The sequence below is a fragment of the Coffea arabica genome, chromosome 2e, assembly GCF_036785885.1.
Source record: "Coffea arabica cultivar ET-39 chromosome 2e, Coffea Arabica ET-39 HiFi, whole genome shotgun sequence".
NCBI lineage: Eukaryota > Viridiplantae > Streptophyta > Magnoliopsida > Gentianales > Rubiaceae > Coffea > Coffea arabica.
Genome location: NC_092313.1, coordinates 27,827,597 through 27,854,398, shown reverse-complemented (window position 1 = coordinate 27,854,398; position 26,802 = coordinate 27,827,597). Strand labels below are relative to the sequence as shown.

Here is a 26,802-nt window from a genome sequence, read left to right as displayed (position 1 = left end):
GTGTATTCCAAACCTTTTAATTCAAATGATTTCCGTCGTTTTATGAAATTAGTTCAAATCACGAGATATCAAAGTGTATGTTTTGAAACTAGAAAGAGCTTTTCCGTAGATTTGCTTGACTGCAAGGGATTTTTCTGTACTCTACCCTTTTTTTTTTGGTTGAATTGGCTAAGCAGAATGGAACATAGTTGGCATGTATACTCTGTTTATTTTGATTGATTTGGTATTTCCACCTTTCTTTATATATTGGATTGACAAAACATAATGGCTCGAAATATGTTGCAAATCAATTCTTAAAGTATGCGTGGAGCTATATCTACTTTGTAGCTTCAATTGAATAGAGAATTGCTAGCTTTGGAAATTGAAAAATGCAATGCACGTGAGGAAAGAAGAACAAAGAACTAAAACTTAATTTACCAATCCGTGGACAGATTCTAACTGCATGGATTGAAAACAAAGAGCAAAAGCCTCAAGTAGAATAGAGCAAAACAAGCGATTCACTTATTGGACCAAGATTTTTTTTTTTTTTGGTTGCAGATTCGCGGTAGAAATAGGCCAACAATCTATCCTACAATGTGTTCGCGGACTGTGCACTGGATTCATGTTGACAGAAATTGTACAAATTGTGCAAAACTTTTGAAGAATTTAGACCGATTAAATGGTTCATTATATGCATTGAGATATGATTTTGGCTAACTAATTTGATTTTTTTCCTTCACTTTTCTTATTTCTTTTTGCAATATACCTCGCAACTCAGCGACTGATATTGCCACAGTATAATCTTCCGGCCATAGTAATTCTTACTTTTAATGACCATAATACCCTTCATAAATCATATTTTTTGTTTCCCTATCACCTACCCTCTTGATCTCTTTCCTTCCTGATTGAACCATCTTTTGGAGTTGGTTTGCTAAATCACTAAATTAATAAATACAGAAGAATACAAAATGTGATTGAAGTTGCTATGGAAACCTCTTGTGAAACTATCCTAAAAGAAAATCATAAAACACAATCAAGTTCTTTTTTTAAACTAAATCATATTTATCCTAGTTCTAGCTCATTCAAACTAGAATTTAATCCAAAAGACCAACATGTAGTCTTGAAATTCTCAACTTTCCCAACTAATGTTCAGAATAAACATAAAAATTTCAGCGTTCACAACTATTTAGATTTCAAATTATCTGAATCAACAAAATCCACCTGAAACCAGTTAGTCAAAAAACACGTAATGTATTTCTTTTGTTATTGAAAATAAAAAGAAAAAATGCCATTGTGATTGAGTTTCATACCCACAACCTCACATCGACTAACATCTATGTTAAGAGAAGCGATGCAGTAGGTCAAATGAGGAGAAAAAAGGGTTCAAAGAGCTGGCACATGAGGAAGGAGGCTGGGTTTAAGTAGGCGCAAGCAGAGGAAAAAAACATAGGGGATAGATGGAGATGACTCAGATGAGACACTTTTCACTAAAGCCAAAAAAAAAAAAAAAGAAGAATCAAGATAGAGTTTAGAAAATGCAAGGCTATAATTTTAAAAGATATTTTAGGATCCTGAGGTTGGTGTTGATAATTGAAGGGTAACCTTGGCATTCAATATAAAATTATAGTGGTAGTTAAATATCTGCTATGGCAGAATTTGCTTAAGCATCTTTGCTACCAAAAGAGGTTTAAAACTCTATTTAGGTATAGGTCAAGGGATCAAATCTCCTTATCTATATTCTAAAAATTCAGGTATTTTGAAATTATTGTCAGCGGGTGCCTACGCACTCGTCTAGACTGGTGGTGGTTCAATTATTTTCGGGTTATCCTTGGCCCTCTTCAGGCCCCTCCTCCTCTTAGTATAGAGTAGCGAAAATCTATCGTATTAACAAAAAAATAAATAAAAATTGAGGAGTTTGACAAATAGTTTAGTATACTTATACATGATACCAGACTAACTACCCGTGGCTTTGAATAATTCTTTTCCTTGTGTCTAATAATTTTTGAGTGTGTGTTTTTTGTTGTTATAAGCAAAATACAGACGATGGACAACCCATAAATGCGTAGAACCCAATTAAACAATTAACGATCCATTCTTTTTAGTTAGCTACACCATTTAGGAGAGAAAACTTACTTGAATGAAAACCCCTACTTGATTCTATACTATTGGTGATTCTTTATGCATTATCAGATATCAACCACAAAATAAAAACAAACAAGTTACATTAAAAAGGGCCGAACAATGAGGAATAAAGAGATAAAGAAAAATTGGTAAATTTTTTTGTTTGAATTAAAAAAAAATTCAAAGTTCAGGCTTTTAAGCATTTTTAAAATTTTTAAAATATTAGTTAGACCAAAAAGCACCAAACTTAAAAAGCATCTAATATGGATCAACTCTTGTTGTTTAAAATAAAAATAAAAAAAGAAGCCAAAACAAATTCACTTAAATTTACCCCAATAAAAAAGTTTGAATAAAATGAACTAGAAAATGGAGATAATGAAAAGGATTTAGAAAATTTCTCGGTCAGTATTCACTTATTTTTCTCAGTGTGGTTATATTTTAATAAATATTTTCATAAAAATTATCAACAACCATTTACACTTTGTATAAAAAACATGCCTAGAAAAATTTCTCACATTTTCAAAAAATCACCAGACTCCTAATAGATAATATCTAAAGGCTTCATATTATGAGTTTTCAAAATAAAATTCCTTGTTTGGATTGCAATTTTCCATCTAAAAATTTTTACGTTATCAACGAACACATTTTTCAATTACCTTTTTATCTCACATTCATCAAATTGTTATATTTTACTGTATATATTTTTTTATATAAAATTTTCAAAAAATTGTAATCCAAACTGATTATTTTTTTCTTCTGCATTTGGCATTTGGTAAAATAAATAAATACAGAAAAAATTCAAAAAAAAGGAAGCCTTAGCCATTAGCAAACGGTAAAAAAAAAAATCAAAAACAAGAAATTAAAAGGAAAGTCTTAGCCATTAGCAGCCAGCATTACGCTGTCGGTGGAGTTCCCGAGTGAGTCTGTCAGTCTCTATCACTCTCATCTCATCATCTCTCACTCCCAACAACTCCACTAAGTCGTCCTCTTTCTTACTTCTTAGCAGCAGCTCATTTACAGCTCCTCTTTCGCTTTCGTCTCTTCTAAGCCAAAATCAATTCTTTATCAATTATTAGTCCTCATTTTTATCTAATTATATATAATTTGCTGGTGTTATTTTATAGTTATACCCCACCTTTCCTTTTATTACTTATTGCTGGAAAATAGCTGCCCACAGACGAAGACATCTCTCTTGAGTTCAGAGAGAGAAAGGAGAGAGAGAGAGAGAAAGAGTTGATGGGCTGTCGGTTTTGAGGTCTGAACTGAACTGGGTCGATTTCAATGCCGTTAATTCTTGCAGCATTGGAACTCTTTCTGTTATCTCTCAGCTCTGAATTGTGCTGATCGGGTTTGAGATTGAAGGGGTTTTCTGGGCTAGTGATATACTGTAGTGGATAATTTTGTCGGCGGAGATTGCAAGCCGTAAAGCCTAGATCTTGAGGTACGTGTCCTCATTTTCTTTGTTTTTTAAGTGATTTGGGATCTGAATTGTGAATGGTTTAATGGGTAAAGATGCATGTGGGTGTGGGCATTGTTTTGCTAGCTTCATTTAAGTGGGTTATTAGAGAAAATTATGTCAGTAAATGCCAAAATTATTTTCTGTTTTTGGTAATGGGATCAGTTGAGGTTGACTGTTCGTTTACTTCATTTAAATGTTGAATGGAAGCTGAAGTTTTGTTACAGAAAAATCAGGGATTGAAAATTAGGTTATTTGTATCATTTCAGAAAAAACTTCGTAGATATTGCAGATTTTAGTGGAGCGTGATTTTTTTTAAGTTAACTTTTCAAGTCGGTTTTTTTATTTTACATCTGATCTATAATTTGAGGGACTTTGTTTACTTAAAAGATCTGCTTTTGCAGAGATTATTTTGCTTTAGGGAAGAATTTGAAGGTTCTTGGCATGTGGATTCTGCTCACATTGCGTGAGGATCTGGATTTTTGAGTGCAAATCCAGTGGCTGACATTTGAAGCTATTTAGTCGACCATGGAATCAGAAGGAGAAACTAAGGTTAGTGGTTATTCAACTTAGGAAAAATTGAAACCTTTTTCTTCTGCTGCTCTTAAAAAAATGAAATTGTTTTGTAGGTACTGCATTTTTTAACATTTTCTTGAATTGGATATGTGTATGTCGTCAAGATCACTTTTTTTTTTAATATAATGTGTATGAAAGTTAATTATCAGCTTAGTGAATTAGAAAATTTAATGACCGTATTTGAATGCTGGAAAATGTGATGATTTTATTACAGGGGAAGGTCTTGAAGAATTTAGGTGGGCAGGTTTGCCAGATCTGTGGTGATACTGTTGGCAAAACTGTGGATGGGGAGCCATTTGTTGCTTGTGATGTCTGTGCATTCCCTGTATGCAGGCCATGTTATGAATATGAGAGGAAGGATGGAAATCAGTCTTGCCCTCAGTGCAAAACCAGATACAAGAGACATAAAGGTATACTTGGCACAAGATTTTTGTGGTTCATGTATGATTGCTGAAAGCTTGATAATGTGACTGAAGGTGTACCTTTACTAGAGAGATGGATGCTTTGAAGTGCATTCACAGGAGAACTAGATTTCATACAGAAATGAGGGAATTCCAAAAGTATTTTAGCAATTGATAAACAACAGATCTTTTTCCATAATTGGCGTTGTTTTTGGCATAATAACACAGTTGAAAAATTGATATTGCACCTTATGTTATAGAATATCAAGCAAGTTGTCATATGTGGATTTTCTATTGATTTTTGGCATAATACAATTTATTTTGCTAATTTTGTCCATTCCTACTTTGACTGTGTTCATATGTGGATTGTCTATCAAGATCAAGATATTGACTTTGTCATCACCTGATGTCTGACATTGCTAAATTTCTCAAACTGCAGGAAGCCCTGCAATTGATGGTGATGGAGAGGAGGATGGTTCTGCTGATGATAATGTAAGTGATGTTCGTTACTCTGCAGAAACTCAAAATGAGAAGCAAAAGGTTGCCGAGCGCATGTTGAGCTGGCATATGACTTACGGACGTGGCGAAGACGTTGGGTTACCAAAATATGATAAAGAAGTATCCAACAATAACATTCCTTTGCTAACAAACGGAACAGATGTATGTTTTTGGATTCTTATTTTGCACTTGGTGCCTGAATTTTTTAGCACGAGCAGACTAATCTTTAGTAACACTTGATTTTTAGGTTTCTGGGGAGTTGTCTCAAGCATCTCCTGGGCGCCTGTCTATGGCATCGCCAGGCCATCCTGGTGGTGTTAAACGCATCCATCAACTTCCTTATGGGTCTGATGTGAATCAATCACGTAAGCTCTCTTTGTTTGTTGTGTATCATCTTAGTTTATGCCATGGCCTTTTCTTGTTATTGGAATCTCAAGAATGTATTTTGTTATGTGCAGCTAATATACGGGTTGTGGATCCTGTAAGAGAGTTTGGTTCTCCAGGGTTGGGAAATGTTGCCTGGAAAGAGAGAGTGGATGGATGGAAAATGAAGCAGGAGAAGCACGTTGTTCCGATGACTACTAGCCATCCTCCTTCTGAAAGAGGAGTGGGAGATATTGATGCGAGCACAGATGTGTTGGTGGATGATTCTCTACTGTGAGTTTCTGACCGAAGTTGTTTATCCTACTAGTCCTGTGTCTGTGCAAGTACATAATTTGCATGTCTTTGCTAAACAAAAACAGGATGATCCTTGAGCATGTTCTTTGGTATCCAAATTGTTATCAATTGTGGGGATGTGTGCGGCCTTTTCCTTTATCCTAGTTTATCAATGTGTCTGATAGCGAAAATTAAAAACTGTTTAATTGCATATGATGCTTTTCTATGCTCTAAGATATGTTGCACTCTGATTTCATTTTGCCTCTTGCTTGTCCTTCTGAGCAAATTCTGGTCCTTTGATGTTTTGTTATGAAAACAGTTAGCAATTGATTTTTTTCTTGTTACTTCTTGTGATAACAGGAATGATGAAGCTCGTCAGCCTCTTTCGAGAAAGGTTTCTATTCCATCATCCAGGATTAATCCTTACAGGATGGTTATTGTCCTCCGGCTAGCTATTCTTTGCATTTTCTTGCACTACCGAATAACAAATCCTGTGTCCAATGCATTTCCTCTTTGGCTGATGTCTGTGATATGTGAGATTTGGTTTGCTATATCTTGGATTTTGGATCAGTTCCCAAAGTGGCTTCCTGTTAATCGAGAAACATACCTTGACAGGCTTGCACTTAGGTCAGACCATCTCTATTTGTTTGCATCATTTATTCTTTTATAGAATCTTCCAGGTTCAATATTTTCTATCTTGGCCTGTCTCGCAGTTGTTAAAGTGGCAAATTCTGTTATGTGCAACAGATATGATCGTGAAGGGGAGCCATCTCAATTAGCTGCTGTTGATATTTTTGTCAGTACTGTTGATCCTCTGAAGGAGCCTCCTCTTGTTACAGCCAATACTGTCCTGTCCATTCTTGCAGTTGACTATCCAGTTGACAAGGTGTCATGCTATGTCTCCGATGATGGTGCAGCTATGTTGACATTTGAAGCTCTATCAGAAACATCAGAATTTGCAAGAAAATGGGTTCCTTTCTGCAAAAAGTACAGCATTGAACCAAGGGCTCCAGAGTGGTATTTTACCCAGAAGATCGATTATTTGAAAGATAAAGTTCACCCTTCATTTGCGAAAGATCGTAGGGCCATGAAGGTAGGAGCTACACTTGGTAAAATTAAGTTTTTCTTGCTCTTTTGGTGCTTGCTTACTTTAACATTATATTGTCTGCTTGTTCTGTAGAGAGAGTATGAGGAGTTCAAAATACGTGTCAACGCACTAGTGGCTAAAGCCCAAAAAGTTCCTGAAGAAGGATGGATCATGCAAGATGGTACACCTTGGCCTGGAAATAACACTAGGGATCATCCCGGCATGATTCAGGTATCCTTTTTCTTCCTTTTAATATTTTGTCAGCTCAGTCCATGTAACATGTTAATTAAAAGCTAGTAAGTCAATTTTTCTCTATTTCGCTTTTCTATTTTGTGGTCTTTTTGTCCTCTATGTTGAGCTTGTTGAGATTTTTTTTTTTTGGTTTTTTTGGTTTTCTGTTTGTGGGGTGAGTGTTTTGGCTTTTTTGGGGGGGGGGGGGGGAGAGGAGGAGGAGACAAGTAACAGTTGTTAGCCTTTTGGTCAGGCTTCATGGGTTAAGATGGGGGATGGCTTTATGGAATTGGAGCTGTCGATTGCTTGATTTTTATGTATTATGCACCAGGAAGTTGAGTTGTCATTGTGTGTTAACTTGCTTCAGTTTATTTCTGTTTTCCTTCATTATTAACAGGTTTTCTTGGGTCAAAGTGGAGGTCTTGACAGTGAGGGTAATGAACTGCCTAGATTAGTCTATGTTTCTCGTGAGAAGCGTCCAGGCTTCCAACATCACAAGAAAGCTGGTGCTATGAATGCTCTTGTAAGCAAATGAGTGATTGTCTGATTCTGCTTATGTCCTTGTCTTGGCACTTCTATTGAGTTATGATCCGCATTTTCCTGTAGGTTCGTGTTTCTGCTGTTCTTACAAATGGACCTTTCTTGTTGAATCTTGATTGTGATCACTATGTAAACAACAGCAAGGCTTTGCGAGAAGCAATGTGCTTTCTGATGGATCCCAACCTTGGAAAATATGTTTGTTATGTTCAATTTCCACAGAGATTTGATGGTATTGATAGGAGTGATCGTTATGCAAATCGAAACACTGTGTTCTTTGATGTGAGTTTTTCATTACTTGTTAACTTTATCTTTTTCTTTTCTCTATGACATCCATTTTTCATATAAAGTTTTATGTTCAATTTCCACAGATTTGATGGTATTGTGAGTGTTTTTTTTCCCATCCACTGAAAATAATTCTTTTTCTATGTTCATTAGATAAACTTGAGAGGTTTGGATGGCATTCAAGGACCAGTTTATGTGGGTACTGGATGTGTCTTTAACAGAACAGCTCTGTATGGTTATGAGCCTCCTCACAAACCTAAGCACAAAAAACCAGGTCTATTTTCTTCTTGCTTCGGTAGATCAAAAAAGAACAGTTCTAAGTCAAGTAAGAAGGGATCGGACAAAAAGAAGTCTAGTAAGCATGTTGATCCTACTGTGCCCATCTTCAGCTTGGAGGATATAGAGGAAGGAGTTGAAGGTACAATGCTGGTTATTGGATGTGTTATGCTTGTGCTATATGAAAAGATGACTGCTTTATAACATCTGATTTGGTTTCTTACCTTGAATGTATATTTATATAGATGCAGAGACGGAAACTCATGCACATATGCACACACTCCATCTGTTCCCCTCTGCCCCTCTCTGTCTCTCCATACTTATCTAACCCACTGGTGCTGGAGGCTAGTTTCATGCATGAGCATTCTTGATAGAGATTGGAAAGAACTTATACTATGTTAAATGAAGCTTATCAAGGAAATGTACAAGACCTGATTTCTGGAATAGTTTTCATGATTAAGTCGTGGGGGATGGTGCAGATATGCTTTTCGATATCGTTGTTTTTTTTAAGTGGAGAAACAATACATGCAATGAGCTTAATATATTTGACAAGCTTGTATGGCATTTATGAAGTTACACCTACAGTCAACTTCCTATTTTCCTGCTACCTGTTGTTGTCGTTATTTTTCTTCTTTTTTTTTCCTTTTCTTTTTCCTCTCTTCTCCAAGGATCGAGAAATTGTAAGATGCCTGTTTAAAGCTGATTACTTTGCTGGTAAGAGCTGGTTTGTGGGCTTGTATGTTTGGATCTCGTGTGTGTACGTTGGAACTAGTTTCGATAGATGTAAGACTGATTTAAGTTTGAATCTTGTTTATTACTATATCACTGTTCGTGTATCTTGGCACAAATCCTTCTCAGATGTCCACTTCACCTTAGCAGTTTTAATACCACTAAATATCTCTTTGCTGACGCATGAAATTTTGGTTCTCTTGAAAGAATTTCATACTCTCTTAAAAGATCTACTTGACGTTATCTAGAGTGTCATCTTTCTTTGAACTGGTTTTTAATATTAAGTTCTGACTCTATGATTCTTTCGCAATGGTAATAGGTGCTGGATTTGATGATGAGAAGTCATTGTTGATGTCACAAATGAGCCTTGAGAAAAGATTTGGTCAGTCTGCTGTTTTTGTTGCTTCAACGCTTATGGAGAATGGTGGTGTCCCTCAGTCTGCTACGCCAGAGACACTTCTCAAAGAGGCAATTCATGTGATTAGTTGTGGATACGAGGATAAAGCAGAATGGGGAAGTGAGGTATTGTGAATTTGCTAATTAATGTTGAAACTGTTTGAATTGGTTGTTTTATAAATGTTTCTTTGAATCCGGACAAACATAAGTAGAATAGTTTCACTGAATTAGAATTGTTAATTGCGTTGGCTCATCTATCAACTTAGGTATGTGGTTTCAGCGAGTCTGAAAACAAATTTTAGTTACCTCATACCGTAGGAAAGTGTTGAGAAGAATAAAAATCATTCGGAGGAACTCTAAATCGTTCCTGAATATTGAAGGATTCTAGTTCTCATATAGATGTTTACTGGGAATGTAGTTTATATGAGATTTGTTCGTAAACCACACGATAAGCCCAAATCTGTAGTTTATATATGAAATAAATCAGTAATCCCAAATCTGCTCAATAGATAAATCTAACCAAACCTCAACCTAGGTTATGTGAAATAAAGCCTTTGTTTTTTCTGAATTAAACATGCTCTACAAACTATGACAAAGAAACTTTGATCACTTCCACATTGCATTAATCTTTTTTGAATGCCAATCTGTTTCCATGAGCTTTAGTTACTGATTTTTTATTGTAATATTGAACATGAGAAATTTTGACGTCTTTCCCTTCACATGCCCTTCCTGATTATCATGACATCTTTGGTGCAACTTTTGATCAACTTTATGGTCTGCACATGAGATTAATCATTCTTTTTACTCATGCCGTCTCTGCAGATTGGGTGGATTTATGGTTCCGTCACAGAAGATATTCTCACAGGATTCAAGATGCATGCCCGTGGTTGGCGTTCAGTTTACTGCATGCCTCAGAGGCCTGCATTCAAGGGGTCAGCTCCAATCAATCTTTCTGATCGTCTGAACCAGGTGCTTCGATGGGCTTTAGGATCCGTGGAAATTCTTTTCAGCCGGCATTGCCCCATATGGTATGGGTATGGTGGAAGGCTGAAGTGGCTAGAGAGATTTGCATATGTCAATACAACCATTTACCCAGTCACTGCCATTCCTCTCCTTATCTATTGTACTTTGCCTGCTGTCTGTCTACTCACTGGGAAGTTTATTATTCCGCAGGTTTGTGCTGTCTACCTTTTTTTGTTGTATTTTTTTGGCTCTCAATTACTACATAATGTCAGTAGTTATTCTGTTCAGTAATTACTTTTGTACTGTGCTACTAATGGAAAATTCCATAGTCGATTGCATTCAAGTCACTATGTGGTTGCATTTAGCTGGTTGTTATTCTGAAAGTGTTCCATTTATGGATCTTTGCTTTCGATTTCTTCCTCACCGCCTCTCTGTGTGTTATAAAGGAAAAGATATTCCATGTCACCGTTTACCATGCTAGTGTTCAGCATCGCTATTAGCACTTGATTTAAATTGAGAACAGCATTTGATATTGGCATCTTAGGCATCTGAAAAGGAAAGTTCATGAACATTATTTCGTCTAACTTACTGAATCTCATTTTTGTTGCAGATTAGTAACGTTGCCAGCATATGGTTTATATCCCTCTTTCTTTCAATCTTTGCCACTGGTATCCTTGAGATGCGTTGGAGTGGTGTTGGCATTGATGAATGGTGGAGGAATGAACAGTTTTGGGTCATTGGTGGTGTCTCTGCTCATCTTTTTGCTGTCGTCCAAGGGTTGCTCAAGGTGCTTGCTGGAATTGATACCAACTTCACTGTCACATCCAAGGCATCAGATGAGGACGGCGATTTTGCAGAACTCTACATGTTCAAATGGACAACCCTTCTGATACCACCCACAACTCTCCTCATTGTAAACTTGGTTGGTGTTGTTGCAGGCATTTCCTATGCAATCAACAGTGGTTACCAGTCTTGGGGTCCCCTCTTTGGAAAGCTATTCTTTGCCTTCTGGGTGATCGTTCATCTCTATCCTTTCCTCAAAGGTTTGATGGGTCGCCAAAACCGGACACCTACCATTGTGGTCGTGTGGTCAATCCTTCTTGCTTCCATCTTCTCTTTGTTGTGGGTGCGGATCGATCCCTTCACCACCAGAGTTACTGGCCCGGATGTTGAGCAGTGTGGAATTAACTGTTAATAAATCGAGATCTCGAACAACAAACTTCATTCCAGACAAACCCTTTAGTGAATAAGGGGTGGTGGTCTCAGCCATGTGATGCTCGTTGGTTTTTATTGGCCAGGCTTGGCCGTGTACCTTTTTTGTCTGTGAAGTCATACATTTTGTGCAGAAATTAGTAGTAATATACACTGTTCCAAAGATGTGCTATGAACAGAACGAGTAAATTTTTTTGGTTAAGCTTTCTTGAAAAGGAAAGATTGCCCAGATCTGTTTATTGTATTTGTTTTTCTAAGCCCACTTCATACCCAAATGATAGCAAGCACCCTTGTAATTTAGTGCATGCGCTAGGCGGTTCATTTATTCAGTAATGTAGTCATTCATTTGTTTAGCAGCTTTTGCTTTATTTTGCTATGTAAAATTGCAATTTTAAAATGTTGTGAGCAGCTTATTTTGTATTTCAGAGTAACCTAAACTTAGCAGCTCAAATAAATAATACAAAACCTAAATTTAGCGAGACATCAACTCACGTAACTAGTACTATATAGTTAACCAGGGCGCGGGCATTGTGCTTCAGGGGGTGAGGTTAAACTCTTGTCAACTGGATTACTGTCAGGTGAACTTCACTTCAGGAATCTTAACAGAATCTCACCCTTGTTTTGCAATACTTGTTTTCAAGCAGTTCTATTCTATGCCCATTGAGGAATCTTGGACGTATCAGCATCCATAAAAAGGGTGGTTCCAGTTGGCACACGTGCTCGATTTCAGGATAAGTTTGGCAAAAAAACTACACACACCTGAACACGTTTACTGAAGAGTTTTTATTGAAAAACTGGGACCTCAGAAAATATTAAGAAAGTCGGGATATTTTTTATGTTGGAAATCCGCTCCTCAAGCAGAAGATTTTTTTTTTTCTTTTTCATTTTTGGTGGGGTTATGTGTTAAACAAGGAACAAAAGATTCACCTGTTCCATATTCCACTTTCAGCTCTCCCACTACTTTTTCTGGTATGCTATTATCTCTTTCTAGTGTCATGTATCGGGACACTAGAGAGTTTTCTGTTATATCGTGGTCTTGAATTTGCTCGAGTAGACAAAATTCTTCTAATAGTTCTGCAGTCTTGGGTCACAGGATGGCTGGAGCTGCTGCTGTCAGATCTTTCACCGATGCTCGTGGTTGTGCCTGTCTATGCTTGGACTCCATGGTATCAGGTAGCTTGAGTGTCAAGACTAACGTGGATTTGGTCTTGTCCAAGAACTTGTCAGGGAGAAGGAATATGAAGAAACTGAAGTCTGTGGATTTGGGCAGCTCTTTCTTGGATACCAGGTCCACGAAAAGGCTTTCTTGTGGTACACGAGGTTCTTCAAAAAAGAAAAAGAAGCTTCGTCATCTAAGCATTGTTGATGAGTTTGGAGGACAATACGAGGAAGGTTTTGATGATGTGAAAGATGTAAGGCCCATTTTTTGGTCGCTGTTATAAGTTATAATACTTGTTTTTGCTGTTGAAGATTGCAATGGTGCTGATACATTGATTCATTAGTATCTTCATGATTGTTTTCCAGTGGTGTAGTTTTTCTTGTTGCCTTTTGCCCATCTTTCTAGGGGAACAACCGAAAGAGAGGAAAGGGGGGGGGGGGGGGGGTTGGTTAGATTTTAATCCTAAAATAACAAGAGGCTGAAGGCCTTTTTTGTGAGTTGACAGTTGATACTTCTTTGAAGCTCAATCTTCATCGATGATATGTTTCCAAATGAAGGCGAAACTATTGAAAACAGAATGTGCTTCCATTTGGTTAAGACTTCCTTCTGGGATGCATTGACTTCTGGTAATAATGGAACATGTAAAGAAGTTGAAGGGAACATTGGTATTTAATTGGTATGCTTGCATCACAGAGCAATCCACTGATTAAAAGAAGCAATTGTTTGATAATCTGTAAAGGTTCAATCCCTTGTGTTTGTTTATTGGATCTTAAACTTCTTTTTGAGTTTGAAACAGAGTTCATTGGTATTGGGTAATTTAAACGAGTACGTTTGTCAGAATTCAGATATTTTTTCTTCCTTGTAGCAATCATGCAGTACCATTTTGATACAGTTAATTGCTTGGATAAATTCAAAAGACCAGATATCTGGACTTTAGTTTGTTTGACATCCCATGGTGATGGTTTTCATCTAAAAGTTGCAGAAGTAGACATATAACCAGTGGACGTAATATGCAAAGGAATGCAGTTCTTGATGTTTTGGTGTTTCAAAAGTCAGTCATGTCTATCTCTATTAGTATGTTCTTTGCCCCTCTTCTCGGGGAATGGCAATCCTCCTCACCTTCACAGAAAAGCTTTTGTGTTTTGCAGGAAATAATCAACTACTTGACATATAAAGCTGTGAGGACTGTTCTTAACCAACTCTATGAGATGAACCCACCAAAATACACTTGGTTTCACAAGTACGTCAACCATAATCTTCATATTCTGCATCTGAGGACACTACAATAGATGGTAGAAGAAGAAAGAGATCGATGTGAATGTTGACAGTTTGAGGAAAATCAGATTCTGATTGTTTCAAGACCTCTGATTCAGAAGTCTGCATACTTTTTTTTGAGTTTTTGAAGCAATCAAATGAAAAATTTTTGTTTGAAATATGCACTTTGACCTACTCTCTGCATAAGTAATATCAATAGCTCTTTATGGACAATTTTGCTGTTTAAAAATGGGAAATCGTAGCTCTGGTGGAATGAAGTTAACACAAATCTTTTTCTTCAGTATATATATCATAAAACCATGAGCTGGCCATATCATTTGATGCATTCTCCATTCTTAACCTTCAAAGCAGTTGTCCCTTTTAGCTCTCTTATAAGAAGATTAGCTTTTATTTAAGTGGGTCTTGCATTCACTTGTTTATTGTAGCATGTATTTCAAGTCATTTTCCATCTGTGCAGCTTTGTTGCAGAAAATGTGCCTAACACGGGGAAGGGTTTCCTTCAAAAGCTTGCAAAGGTAAAATTGAGAAGAGCTCAAGTTCTGAATCTTGTCTACATCTCTTCTTTTCTTTTCTTTTATTTTCTTTTATTTTCCCTTTGATCTGAAATCTGAATCCAGGAATTTCTTGAGCCACTGAAAATGGAGAAGTGAAAGCAAGTCTTTACTTTCACAATCGGCGGCAAACTAAAACTGAAAAAAGTTGTTAAAAGTTGCAGAAACTAGCTGATTTGAATCTTCTCTATTACTAACTACAGGAAAGGCAGGATCTTGCTGAAAGAGTGATGATAACACGGCTTCACCTGTATGGGAAATGGATTAAGGTATCCCTTTTTTGGCTGGTATTTCATTATTAGTAATTCCTTTACTAGTTGATACGTGAACAACGTGTTTTGTAAAGAATCTGTTGCAATGCTGGCTATAATGCATGTGGAAAATGGAATGCAAGCTATCAATTTCTCTAGGTAAAATAACTCAGATTTTGTCGGAAGACAACTCAACCGGGGATCATGAAGTTAACTGATGTTATATTGTGCCTGATATTGATATAGGCATGTAATCATGGTGAAATATACAACGAAATTTCGGATCAGAACTTGGAACTGATGCGTGAGCGACTAATGGAAACCATCATATGGCCGTCAGATGAAACAAATACTGAGAAAAGAGACTGAAGGGAGATGTTTCTTCCAGCATTTCAATCCTTTTGCTTCAGCAATCTGCAAATGCTGCTAATCATTCATATAGATGGCTCTAGCCCTGTATATTCTATTTTTAATACATGCATTTAGTACTTTGTCCCCAATGTACCTTTGGAAGAATGATGATCTGTAACGTCGTCTTTAGTTGGAGTGAAACAGTATAATGCTGCTTCACAGAACGTTTAAAATTTCAAATTCGTTATGGCCGTTGCATTCATTCATCCGGAAAATGCTAAACCAGAAAAGCAAAATGCAGCCATAGAAGGTTGTAAGAACAAAGAAATAAGTAACAAGTACTGATTAATTATTCCATGACTGAAGATGTCTTTTTTTTTTTTCCTAAATAATGAGCCAGGCATTTCTGTTCCACGCATTCTGCAAGTCCAGAAAATTCTTTTTGTTTTCAATGACTTTGTTCTATCCTTGTGCATTATGAATCTGGCGGGCAGACTGCAATTCCAGGTTTGCCTTATCAATTCTGACAGAGTTCCCCTTGATAGCATGATACATATCCTACATCCCATTGGCCGTACTAATCAGGAATGTGTCACATGACATCTTAAAATTCCTAATCTGCAGACTTAGCAGAAAAATGCCATAAGCCATCCTAGATTAGTTGTTGATTGGGATTAATAGCTCTTCCTTCCTTGGAAGTGTGAAGTAATAGTTGAGCATTTTCTTGTTATCAAGCAACAGCATACCAGAGAATTGTAAAATGATAAGCACCTGTAAATTCAGGAATGAGCTACTGAGTACATTTGGTTGCCTCAAGTACTTCTAACCATGCTTGAAAAATTTTTCGACAGCGTAATTAGCTAGCTGGCTTCTATTGAGATGACACTAATTAGCCTTGAATAAATTATCGAACAGCTTGTGGATGATACCAACAGCATTCAGGACTTACAACTGGTTTGTCTTGCAGATGACAAAAACAATAGCCTTGAATAAAAGTGAACTGCTTGTGGATGATACCGACAGTTTTCAGGACCTACAAGGACGTTTTGCTTACAGAAGATATCACAAGGCCTAAAGTATATATCAGCATATAAAACAAATATAAGATGGTACAGAAGTAATACAACAGGTGCCAGTTCTAATTAATTTCACAGGCATGGCTGTTCATCTATAAACCTATGGTGGACAGTCAAAGCACTTGGAACTGAAATGGACATATAGAATATGCGACAATCATTGCCAACTACAGAACTGTTTCTCAGTTGTAGTTTTGCAGAAGTAGCTTTCAAGTGATTGTACATATTGCTTGTACAGAAATTAGTGACCTCTGAAGTTCCTCTGTAATATTGTGGATCACCAGTTCTTCCAAAGATGGAGGGCAGGGCAGTGACATCAACCTTGGGCAGTCTATGATTGTCAACTTGGTGAGGGATGGAAAGCCTTGCATTTCATGCATTGAATTACGCTGCTGGATCTTTTGTGGTTCAATTGTCATCTCCCTCATTTGATTGACTATTGAGTTTCTCGGCCAATCACTCAACAGAGGCAAGTCAAACAGTACAAGCTCTTTTAAGGAGGGAAAGTAAGAGGAAGAGGTTGAGTTATGGCAGATGAAATTGAGCTTATTTAAGGAATAAAGTTTGAGAACTCTCAGAAAAGGAAGTTCACCGAATGGTGGGAGTTCTTGGCAGTAAGAGCAGCTCTCAATGGAAATATTTACAAGATTTGGAAGCACTGAAGTTATTCTAGCACTCATCCAAGTTGGAAATTTAACATCTCCATATCCAGATATATGCAATTCTCTGAGATTTTTGTGAGGACGAAGACATTCCATCACTACTGCATCATCATACATGTCATCATTAGTTTCTCTGCTCCAATTCAATCTCAAAGAACAGAGGTACTTTTTGTCCTTCATATTTGAAGCTTCACATTCTCTAGTATTCCCCACACGCTCAAGGTTCATAATCGTTAACTCTCCTTTAAGATGGTTTAGTTCATGCAATTCATTCAGCCCTCCAGATTTGGACATGGAAGATTTGCCTATGACAAATCTTGGTAGTGTTCGGAGAGATGTCAATTTCCCAAACCCCAGTGGCATGTGAGTCAGCTTGCTGCATTTACTAATCTCAAGGTGTCTCAGACTAACGATTCTGGTTATCTGGTTTGGTAGTTCTACAAGTTTATAACATCTATCCAGTTTCAAGGTCTGTAGGTTCTGGAGCTTGCTTATAGAATTAGGAAGAGTAGTCAGCGCATTCTTCGAGAGATCAAGGTACCTCAAGTGTTTTAAATTTCCTACGCCTCTTGGCAACTTTTGAATCCTTTGGTTGTGTAGATCCAACACGCGCAAGCGCCTCAAGCATTGATCAAAGGCCACATTGGCAATGCTGCATCCCGTATGGTAATGAAGAGGCAACAGAAGTGTCCTTACCTTTTGAACTCTGAGCAAGGATGGGGGAAGAGTCCACGATGCAGGCAAATAACTTCTAAAAGATACATGGTGAACTCTTTCAGAGATATTGCTTCCATCAGAATCTGCAACGCAGCATTCAGGTTTTGCAACTGAGCATGCAAGATCATGCATGAGGTCATGCATTTTGCAGCTTGTGATGTTGTTGTTGTCATCTCTTTTGACGTCCTGAAAGAAAGATCTCAACTGTAACTCTTCAGAATACTGTAGGCCGATATCCTCCAACTGATCTCCCATTCCTAATTGGTGAATGTAGCCTTGTGCCATCCATAGTTGGATCAGATTCTTGATTTCAAGCACATAGCCTTTTGGGAACAATGAACAGTAAGTAAAGCATTGCTTCAAATTACTAGGCAAGTGGTCATAGCTTAACTTCAATATGTTCATAACATCATGTAATTCCCAAATTTCATTTTCCTGAATGGATAACCACTCATTCTCTTCTCTTTTGCATCTCAGCATGCTTCCTAAAGTTCTAATTGCAAGTGGTACCCCATGGCACTTTTTGACAATATTTTTTCCAATCTGCACAAGGCTAGGATGCTTGTCCTCTTGCCCTTTTCTGAATGCCAGTTGCTTAAACAAATTCCAGCTTGCATCTTCTGGTAAGGCCTGTAACATATACGTATATTCTGCATCCAAAGCAAATGCAACCTTCTGACTACGAGTGGTTACAGCAATCTTACTTCCCCATCTACCACCTTGCAGCAACTCACTCAATTGAATCCATATGTCACGATTTTCACTCCAAACATCATCTACTACCAGCAGATACTTCTTTCCACTAAGTTTCTCTCGAACAAGAATCTGCAACTGTTCCATCTCTAGCTTTTCTGTCACTCGATTTTTTTCTGCCTCCATTTCAAAATTGTCAAACTCTATCCCGCATGCCAAGATTTTTTCCATGATTGACTTTAGATTAAACTGATTATAAACAGAGATCCAAATTCTTAGGCCAAAATTTCTCACTATCCTTTCATCATTATAGACTAACTTTGCCAGAGTAGTCTTGCCAAGACCCCCAATACCAACAATTGCAATAGCAGAAACAGGCTGTTGATCACTTGAGCACATCAATAACTTCACTATTTCCTCCTTATCTTCTTCTCTTCCAGTAACACTCGAGGCTAACACATAAGAATGTGTTTGCTCTCTCTCCTTGTTTTCAACTCTAACATTAACTGACCTCACCCTAAAGTTAAACTTGGCCATCTCAAATGCAATCTCATCCAATCTCTCTCTGATCTTTCTTATCTTTTTTGCCATATTATACCGAAAAGCAAGTTGGTTTGAGGAAGAGAAGAACTGAGTTACCTGATTTTTCACTCTTCCAAGCAAGTCAGCTTCAGTTATGGAAGCTTTGGTTGAGAATTCATCCAAGATATCATCACCATCATACACAACTTCCTTGAGATTCTTGATCCAGTTTTGCACCAAAAGGCTCTTTTCTTGCTGCTCATCTGCATCCGTGAGTACAGCTTCAATGGCTGTTAATGTGTTGGAAAGCTTTCTTACTTCATCCTTAACTCCAGAGATCAAAGCTACATGTTGGAAAGCTGATGAGCCCAACTTCAGCAGCATGCTTTCTGCAATGCCAAATGGGATTGCTTCTGCCATCATCACCTGTTGATGAGTCAACCTATCCAAATTTTTTTATTTTTTTTTGCAGGATCCCAAAGCTTAGTTACTAATCAAAAGAGGAGAAGGTTAATGGGAAACTGAGAATATTTTTTGTTTTCCTAAGCCTTGAGGTCATTGAGTCCTATAGATCTAGGAAATTAAGAGGAAACTTCAAGATGCTGACTAGCCATCACCTTCAAGTTTCTTGCTTCACACAAATAAGAGAAAAAAAATCAATTTAAATTGAGGATGTTGCTGAGGTATGTTTATTGGTAAAAAAAAAGAAAAATTTGTCAAATTGATCCCTAACATTTTCACAAAAAATTTTTTAGTCCCTAATATTTAAAATCAATCAGAATAGTACCTAACATATAAATTATGAACCAATTTGGTCATAATGCTCGTATTTGTTCTTTTTTTCGACTAAAAATAGCACACCGGTATAATTTCAAGGGCAAAATTGAAAACATTCGTTAATCCCGAATTTTCCAAGCTCGGATCTGACTGAAATTTCGGGATAAATCCATAATTTCCCAAGCCCGCATTTGACTGCTTCGCCATTTCAATATTTCATCCCTCGTTGCACTTTGCTTTTCGGTCACCTCCTTAGTCATGTTTCTAGCCATTCTCACGTCTAGGTACCAAGAAAAAGATTTTGGCACCAGCTTGCCCAGTAAGCTTTTGTTGGGTTTAACTTCGTTTGTATCCATAGCTTCCATGCTCATCTCATTATGCTCCGGCCACTTTTTTGTGCTCAAAGATAAGCTCAAGTTCGCGGCCTTCCCCGTTTATGCAGTGACTTGCTTGCCCGTCACCTTGTTTGCTATAGCCCAGTTTCCTTTGTACTTTGACCTTATTTGGGCTACCATTCAGAAAGTTCCCCAGCGTAGCTACAAAGCCGATTTATGACACAGATTGATGTATTTTCAACTGTATCTTCAACCCAAGCATGTTTATGTAGTACATTATTTTTTGACAAAAAAATTCTAAAAATACGGTCCAAACTGAAAAACTTATCAAAATTTCAGTTTCCTAGGCCTTTGGCCTTGGCTGTATTTGCAGATTTATCCCGAAATTTCAGTCAGATCGAGCTTGAGAAATTTGGGATTAACGAATGTTTCCGATTTTGCCCTTGAAATTATGCCGGTGTGCTATTTTTAGCCAGGAAAAAGAGTAAATACAAGCATTAGGATCAAACTGACTCATAATTTATATGTTAGGAATTATTCTGGCTGATTTTAAATGTTAGGGACTAAAAAAGTTTTTTGTGAAAATGTTAGGGACCAATTTGGCAAATTTTCCAAAAGAAAAAGAGGTGTGGAAAGGTAGGGGAAAAGAAGGAGCAAGCGATTGCAGCCACAGATAATAGGGAATTTGTCTTGGATGGGCACGTGTAAAGGTATTTTGTGACCTGGTACTTGAAGAGCCTTTGGGTGTTGAAGTTGGGTGGAAGGACCATACGAAGAGTTGGGGGGATTTGAAAGCGTAAATGGGAAAGGTGGAGTGCCTAAAATAATCAACTGCTAAAGGCAGAGGGTCGCGAGCGAAACTAAGGGCATTGAAAAAGGCGCCAAGCTTGACCGAGTAGCTAAACACTGTACACATATAAAATGAAGGTTCGCAAAATCGGACAGGAATTACCGCAAAAAGGGTATTCGTTATGGAGTTGGCGGCCGAAATAGATGCTTCAAAAATATATATTTATATATATCCTAGCATGCATGTCTATATATATATTTTTGTGAATGGGATAACTTTGTACAAACTCGGATGAGTGATATTTTCGAAATATCATTGGACTCCACTGAGTATAATTCTGTTTCTCGTGACAGTAGTTTAATATGCCAATATCAATGGTGAAAAATTATCTAATAATACCCTCATATTTAAATTTTAAATTTTTTTAATTTACATCTAAATTTCCTACTTTTTTAGAATGTGTATACATACATACATTTTAAAAATATACATTTATACATATATATAGATATATGATATGTATGTCTTTATATAAATATATTGTGAATGGGATAACTTTGTAGAACCTCGGATGACGTTATCTGAAATATCATTGGACTCCCCTGAGTATAATTTCATTTTTCGTGATAGTAGTTTAATATGTCAATATCAAAAGTGAAGAATTCTCAAATATTACCCTCATATTTAAATTTTAAATCTTTCTTTCTTTCTCTAAATTTCTTACTTTTTTTTACAATGTGTATACATACATACATTTTCAAAATATATAATTATATATATACATATGTATGTCTATATATATATATATATATATATATATATATATGGTAAATTCATATAAACAATTAGACTTGCAAATGTCAATGCAAACTGCTGTGCACTTGAACCTGGAATAATGGATAACTATGCAATAATGTATTTCTAAATTATAATAAATAGAATTTTGTTTTTCTTGTAGTTTTTGTGATTGTGATCAAATGAGGTATGACTATGCAAGTGTATTTGTTTTCAAATATCATTTTTACTTTTCAAATTTACAATTTTATCCGTGATTGTATAGCATTATGATGTAGTAGTAATACAAAGAAATACCATGTAAATGATGATATAGTTTTTTTCAAATGAACAAAGTGGTTTACGAATATTCCTATCTAGCGAGCAAAAGGGTAGTTAGGATATTTAAAAATCTTGCTACACAAACAACAAAAGTTAAGTAGGTGAGTGATATTTTTAAAACTTCAGGGGTTTCAGGCGAAATGAAGAGAAACCTCAGGGGAGGTTTACGATATTGACTTACTGAATACACTTCTTTATGCCAATTATACTCTTCATACTAATTATATTTTTAAACTAAATTACTAATTACGCATATTTTAAAACTTCAAATTCAATTGCTATTAGCGAAATTATATTGGTGTGTTTTTATACGAGTAGTATTTTTTTATTTTGGATACTACTTTAATTAGAATTTAGTTTAAAGACATTCACTGGAGTTTGGACGCAACCAGAGAGCACCGATCGATGTATCTTCACGCGTAAATTGGAATAAATATGGAACTTAATTTTTTTAAAAATAAATTACTACTCTATATCCAAAATTTACTTTTTGGAGAGTAAGTTTAGTTCATACTATTTTTCATAGTATTTTAAAATATATAAGTACAAAAAAATTTTAAATTATACCTATAATCATGTATTATATGAGTTTATTATGAGTACTTACTAACTAAGGTACTAAGCTTTAATCATTGATAAAGCATCTTATCGATATTTCAAATAAACTTCCTAATACTAGTTTGAGATAAGTTTTAAAGTAAAATAGTACATGTGTGCCATAAATCAGTAAATCTTGATTATTAATCAAATTTACCATGTTATCAGTAATAATTACTATTTATGTATAAAAACTTACTATTACTTGAATTAAACTTGCTATTACTTGAAGTAAAATAGTATATGCATTTGCTTGCCTTTTGCTTTGGCTAATTATAAAATTAGACATAATTATAGAAACCTCCTATAGGTTTCTGACATATTCATATGGCCTTCCCTAACGTTTGCAAAACTATACAAAACTCCAAAAACTCTAAGGTTTATATTACAAATTTAAGTCCAACGAAGTTTACTAACATTAAAAAAAATTACTTTACATCGGGGAGTGAAGTGAAAAATAGGAGTATAATAATATCCCTTAATTGTTTATTCCATAAATATCCCTTATACATGTATGTGAGTTGAATTTGTTTAATAATAGAAATAATTTTGGTGTAATGGGCCATTTTTGTGTGCAGTTGGAGCATATTTTGCCTGAATAAAGCTAGTTCTAAGATTTTGCCTGAATACCTAAATTATGTGTGCAGTTGGCGGATTTACCTTTAATATAATAATAATAGTAATAGAATTACTATTATTATTTGTTAGCAAAGCACAACATTATTTCCCTTCCCGTCTACATTCTCTGTTCATGCAGCACTTCCCCTCGACATTTCTCTACTTTTCATTGCTCTCTTATTCACCATACTAATCCAAATGGATATGCGATTTTATTAGTTTCAAATGGGTAGCTAAATAAAACCAATTAAATAGTGGCTATTAAATGGATAGATTTCGAATACCTATTTATAATTAATTCAATTAGACGTAAATTCAAATTCATTAGTAAGCAAATGAATTTGAATTCGTATACACAATAATTATATCAAAGTTTGTGCAAAGCCATATCTATCCGGTGTTTCCTATTCTATAATTTTCATTTATTAAAAGTTTTGGAAACGAAATTTGTTTTCATTTATTAAAAGTTTTGGAAACAAAATTGGTTATAGTAAAACAAACTGCCAACTATTTATTAAACACTCATGTGAAAGTATTTTCAAGTACCTTTGTCCGCTTGACATTTAAACTAATTTTTTATCATAACTTTTTATTATTGCCACACCCATTCGGTGTGTCAGAACTAGTGCTCATAATAATGAAGTTTTTGCACCAGAATACACTATGTCTAATGTTAATTGTTGGGGTTAAATGCAATAAAATCATGACTAACTATACACCTAGTTGCAGTTTACCCCATAAACTATAGTAATACGCTTTTCCTCCCTTGAATTATATGTTTGAACTTTGAACAACACTACCATTTATCAAACAATTTTTTTCTTTTCTTTTAAACTATTCCCTTTTCCTCATTTTTCCTGCTTTCTCCCATTTCTTTGTCATTTTATTATCTTCTTTTCCCCCCTTCTCTCATTGAACTAGCCAATGTTCCTTGTCAATGCAAAAATACTTACAAGTTGTTGTGTTTTAATCCTAGGCCCATTTTATTTACGTCAATTCCATCGCACCCCTATACATTGCCACCTTCCGCCGGGACGCATCAACACTTGCTTTTTTAAAAATCTTTCCTTTATCCTCCGTACATGTGAGTTGCCACGTGCCTGCTTCTATACGATTCCTTTTACCTTTCCACACCTCTCTTTTATTTGTTGAATACACTTCAGAAATTACCTTTAAATGGATGCCATTTACAGAATTAGATTAATGACTCTATAAATCACTTGGCTTAATGTAGAATGTGTTAACCAAGTTTCAGCAATTTTTACTTACCAAAAAAAAAAAGTTTCAACAATTTTAGTTGCAATTCATTTTTTTTTTTGTAACATCTCCTTTTTGTGTACCAAAAATGCCCTCAATACGACAGTACCATACGTTCACCGAGCATTACTTGAGCGTTCTGATCCATGAAAAATGTGAGAGCAGCCAGTGCTGTTGGGATTTAGTACAGTTTGATTTGGTTGCTATACTTTTTACATTAATTAGTGTATAATTACGTAATATTATTGTAATTAGGGTAAAAACGGTGCACATGTATAAAATATTTGATATATATTTAATGCAACATTATGATGTATTTGCATACCAAAAATTTAAATATGTACAACAACGGGATGGAATTGCATAAAGCACAATTGTACTGAGTCCTTGTCCAAAAAAACTCCTACTGTATCTTTTTTCTTTTTTTTTTTTAATTTTGAAATTGAATGTAATGAATGACATAATACGTACTTGAACAATATTTATAAACCCGGGGCAAAAAACAATTGTTTTAATGGTAGAATGATTTTAACCTAAAATTCGAAACTACCATGATTCAAGAAAAGAAAATGCAAAATTATCTTCGTGGCACATGACTTTGGCTTGAAAGGGAAAGAATACCAAATAAAGATACTAATCAAAACAAACTGTTTTATGACTCTTTTCCAGGAAGGAAAATTTGTTTAAAAAAAAGAATAATATATTTTATTCCTTTATTTATTTGAGTATTTAGTAGTAGTATTATTCTAATGATTCAATTTTCACAAATCATGTTCCCCACCTTGTAAAAAATTCTTTTCTTTTTGAAGAGAATAATATTTTGAAATGAAATAGACTAAATGATTCGTTTTGAAATATTTGAACTCTAGATTTTCTCACCTCTTGACAAAAAAAAATGAGTACTTCCTTCTAAATTAAATGATATTCCAAAAAAAAAGTGTAATTATACATCCGAAAACATAAAAAAAAAGAAGGAATATTGGACCCCAATGAAAGCTTTTGCCTTTTTTATATAGGAAATCTCTTTCCATAGAAAATTTTTAAAATATTTTTTTCTGGTACAACTGACAAATAATTAATAGAAGCCAAAATAGGTTTTTTTTTTTTTTATTTTAGCCAAAATAGGTTTTGTTTTCACTAGAGTGCTAATCAGCTTTATCTTTAATGGCGGGTTTGCTTAATGCGAACACTAGATTGGAGGAGTGGAAACTATTCAAAAGTCAACTAGTATTTTTTATGTCATTCATATAGATAAAAAAAAAGTAGAAAATGTGAAACTTGCACCTTCTCTTGTTTGTATCTATTTAATATTTCCAATGTACAAGTGTTTGAGTCTGGTGTAAATATTTTACTCCCACTTTTTATAATTCTGCTTTTACCTTTCTAATTAACACTCACTCAATAATTTTGTTTCTTATCCAAAGAGAACCGATCATGTTACGCAATTTTTCCTCCACAAAGATTATTTGTCCGCATTTAATTTTTTTGACAACTTTATATAATTTTTATGCTTTCCTACTGTCGGATACAGTTATACTATTTTCATATTTCTTACTGTTGAATACAATTAGACTAACGCTTAAATTGGATTTTTATCAAGAAACTATATATGGTAACCTCTTGTTACATGTTATATTAAATTCGACTTCGTGAAGCCCATGATGTATATCCTCAAAAAAAAAAAAGCAATCATTTGAGGAGTGATGTGTTACCTTACGTATATAAAAATAAAAAAAGACAAACATTCCCTCTACTAAGATGAACTAAAAATTATGATTTGTGGTTAATATTCCCTTCATTGTATACTTTTATAAATTATTGACTTAAAATGAATTTTTCCTTCTTTTCTTAAAGATATGAAGTAGCAAGGTTTAGAACTGTCAATAGAGTTCAGTCAGTCCAAACTAGATTCAGAAAAAAGCTGATGGGCCTCATTATTAGGCTCAAATTAAATGTGAGTCAAGTTTGAGTCTTACTAGATTTAGACACAATTGAGACCCAATCCATTTATAAGTATAATTATAGATATAATAAAATATACATATAATAATATTTATAATTTATAATTATTTATATTATTAATATAAAATATTTAATATTACTCCCTCCGTTCCATTATTAACATCATGTTTCACCTTTTTTATTGTCCCAAAATTAGAGTTATGCTAATATTTTTCCCTTCCACAGTTCCATTTTTATCCTTGTTGTGCACATGTAAAAAAGTCCCAAGAAATTTAATAGGACCCACCATTTATTCCCATTTAGAGAAGCTCAAAGAGTGTGCAAGACAACTCCCACTTTATAAGGCTACTATTGATGCGGGTCCTTAATGTACGAAGAGATGCAAAAATTTGATTGAGATGGGACTCACAAAATTATGACTCTTTGAAAAATACAAACTTTAGTTGACTAAAGTACTTGCAGCTGGGTAAATTTGGAAATAAAGCATCGGTTGGCAATAATAGTTTACTGTACATAAAAAGTTGCAGTCCCAAGAAACGTCGCTAAATTTGGGACGAAAGGAGTAATAATTTATATATAAATTTATAGTAATTCATAATTATTATATTTATTATATGTAGAATTATGTATTTAATCATGAGACTTGGGTTGAACTGGAAACTTATATAAAAGTGTGAGCTGAACTTGAG

General features: G+C 35.3%; 3 protein-coding genes across 5 annotated transcripts; 2 read left to right on the top strand and 1 right to left on the bottom strand.

Moving 5' to 3' along the window:
- The first annotated feature begins 3,052 nt into the window (after positions 1 to 3,052).
- Positions 3,053 to 11,757, top strand: LOC113732250 (cellulose synthase A catalytic subunit 3 [UDP-forming]). 2 transcript variants are annotated; one of them, XM_072080246.1, is made up of 15 exons: positions 3,055 to 3,541; positions 3,961 to 4,108; positions 4,347 to 4,542; positions 4,973 to 5,193; positions 5,279 to 5,396; positions 5,490 to 5,688; positions 6,049 to 6,315; positions 6,436 to 6,781; positions 6,869 to 7,006; positions 7,404 to 7,529; positions 7,613 to 7,825; positions 7,982 to 8,246; positions 9,153 to 9,355; positions 10,052 to 10,402; positions 10,803 to 11,757. In XM_072080246.1, the coding sequence occupies exons 2-15, from the start codon at positions 4,085 to 4,087 to the stop codon at positions 11,385 to 11,387; spliced, it is 3,252 nt and encodes a 1,083-aa protein (XP_071936347.1). In that variant the 5' UTR covers positions 3,055 to 3,541; positions 3,961 to 4,084; the 3' UTR covers positions 11,388 to 11,757. The 2 variants fall into 2 exon arrangements, with proteins under 2 accessions (XP_071936345.1, XP_071936347.1); XM_072080244.1 differs by having other exon boundaries at positions 3,053 to 3,541; positions 5,279 to 5,688.
- Positions 11,758 to 12,223: 466 nt separating this feature from the next.
- Positions 12,224 to 15,253, top strand: LOC113732249 (chaperonin-like RbcX protein 2, chloroplastic). 2 transcript variants are annotated; one of them, XM_072080250.1, is made up of 6 exons: positions 12,224 to 12,373; positions 12,485 to 12,816; positions 13,712 to 13,803; positions 14,296 to 14,353; positions 14,593 to 14,658; positions 14,887 to 15,253. In XM_072080250.1, exons 2-6 carry the CDS (start codon positions 12,499 to 12,501, stop codon positions 15,007 to 15,009), a joined length of 657 nt encoding a protein of 218 aa, XP_071936351.1. In that variant the 5' UTR covers positions 12,224 to 12,373; positions 12,485 to 12,498; the 3' UTR covers positions 15,010 to 15,253. The 2 variants fall into 2 exon arrangements, with proteins under 2 accessions (XP_071936351.1, XP_071936352.1); XM_072080251.1 differs by having other exon boundaries at positions 12,234 to 12,373; positions 12,498 to 12,816.
- A 798-nt stretch (positions 15,254 to 16,051) lies between these two features.
- On the bottom strand, positions 16,052 to 19,322 carry LOC140036957 (disease resistance protein RGA2-like). Its single transcript, XM_072080247.1, has one exon. The coding sequence runs from the start codon at positions 19,082 to 19,084 to the stop codon at positions 16,277 to 16,279; it is 2,808 nt and encodes a 935-aa protein (XP_071936348.1). The 5' UTR covers positions 19,085 to 19,322; the 3' UTR covers positions 16,052 to 16,276.
- Positions 19,323 to 26,802: the final 7,480 nt, after the last annotated feature.

Coding starts and splice junctions, on each gene's coding strand:
- LOC140036957 (XM_072080247.1), bottom strand. CDS start 19,084: ATGATGGCAGAAGCAATCCCATTTGGCATTGCAGAAAGCATGCTGCTG.
- LOC113732250 (XM_072080244.1), top strand. CDS start 4,085: ATGGAATCAGAAGGAGAAACTAAG. Junction 7,007..7,403: donor ATCATCCCGGCATGATTCAG/GTATCCTTTTTC, acceptor CATTATTAACAG/GTTTTCTTGGGTCAAAGTGG. Junction 7,826..7,981: donor GAAACACTGTGTTCTTTGAT/GTGAGTTTTTCA, acceptor TATGTTCATTAG/ATAAACTTGAGAGGTTTGGA.
- LOC113732249 (XM_072080250.1), top strand. CDS start 12,499: ATGGCTGGAGCTGCTGCTGTCAGATCTTTCACCGATGCTCGTGGTTGT. Junction 12,817..13,711: donor GTTTTGATGATGTGAAAGAT/GTAAGGCCCATT, acceptor TGTGTTTTGCAG/GAAATAATCAACTACTTGAC. Junction 13,804..14,295: donor AAATACACTTGGTTTCACAA/GTACGTCAACCA, acceptor CCATCTGTGCAG/CTTTGTTGCAGAAAATGTGC.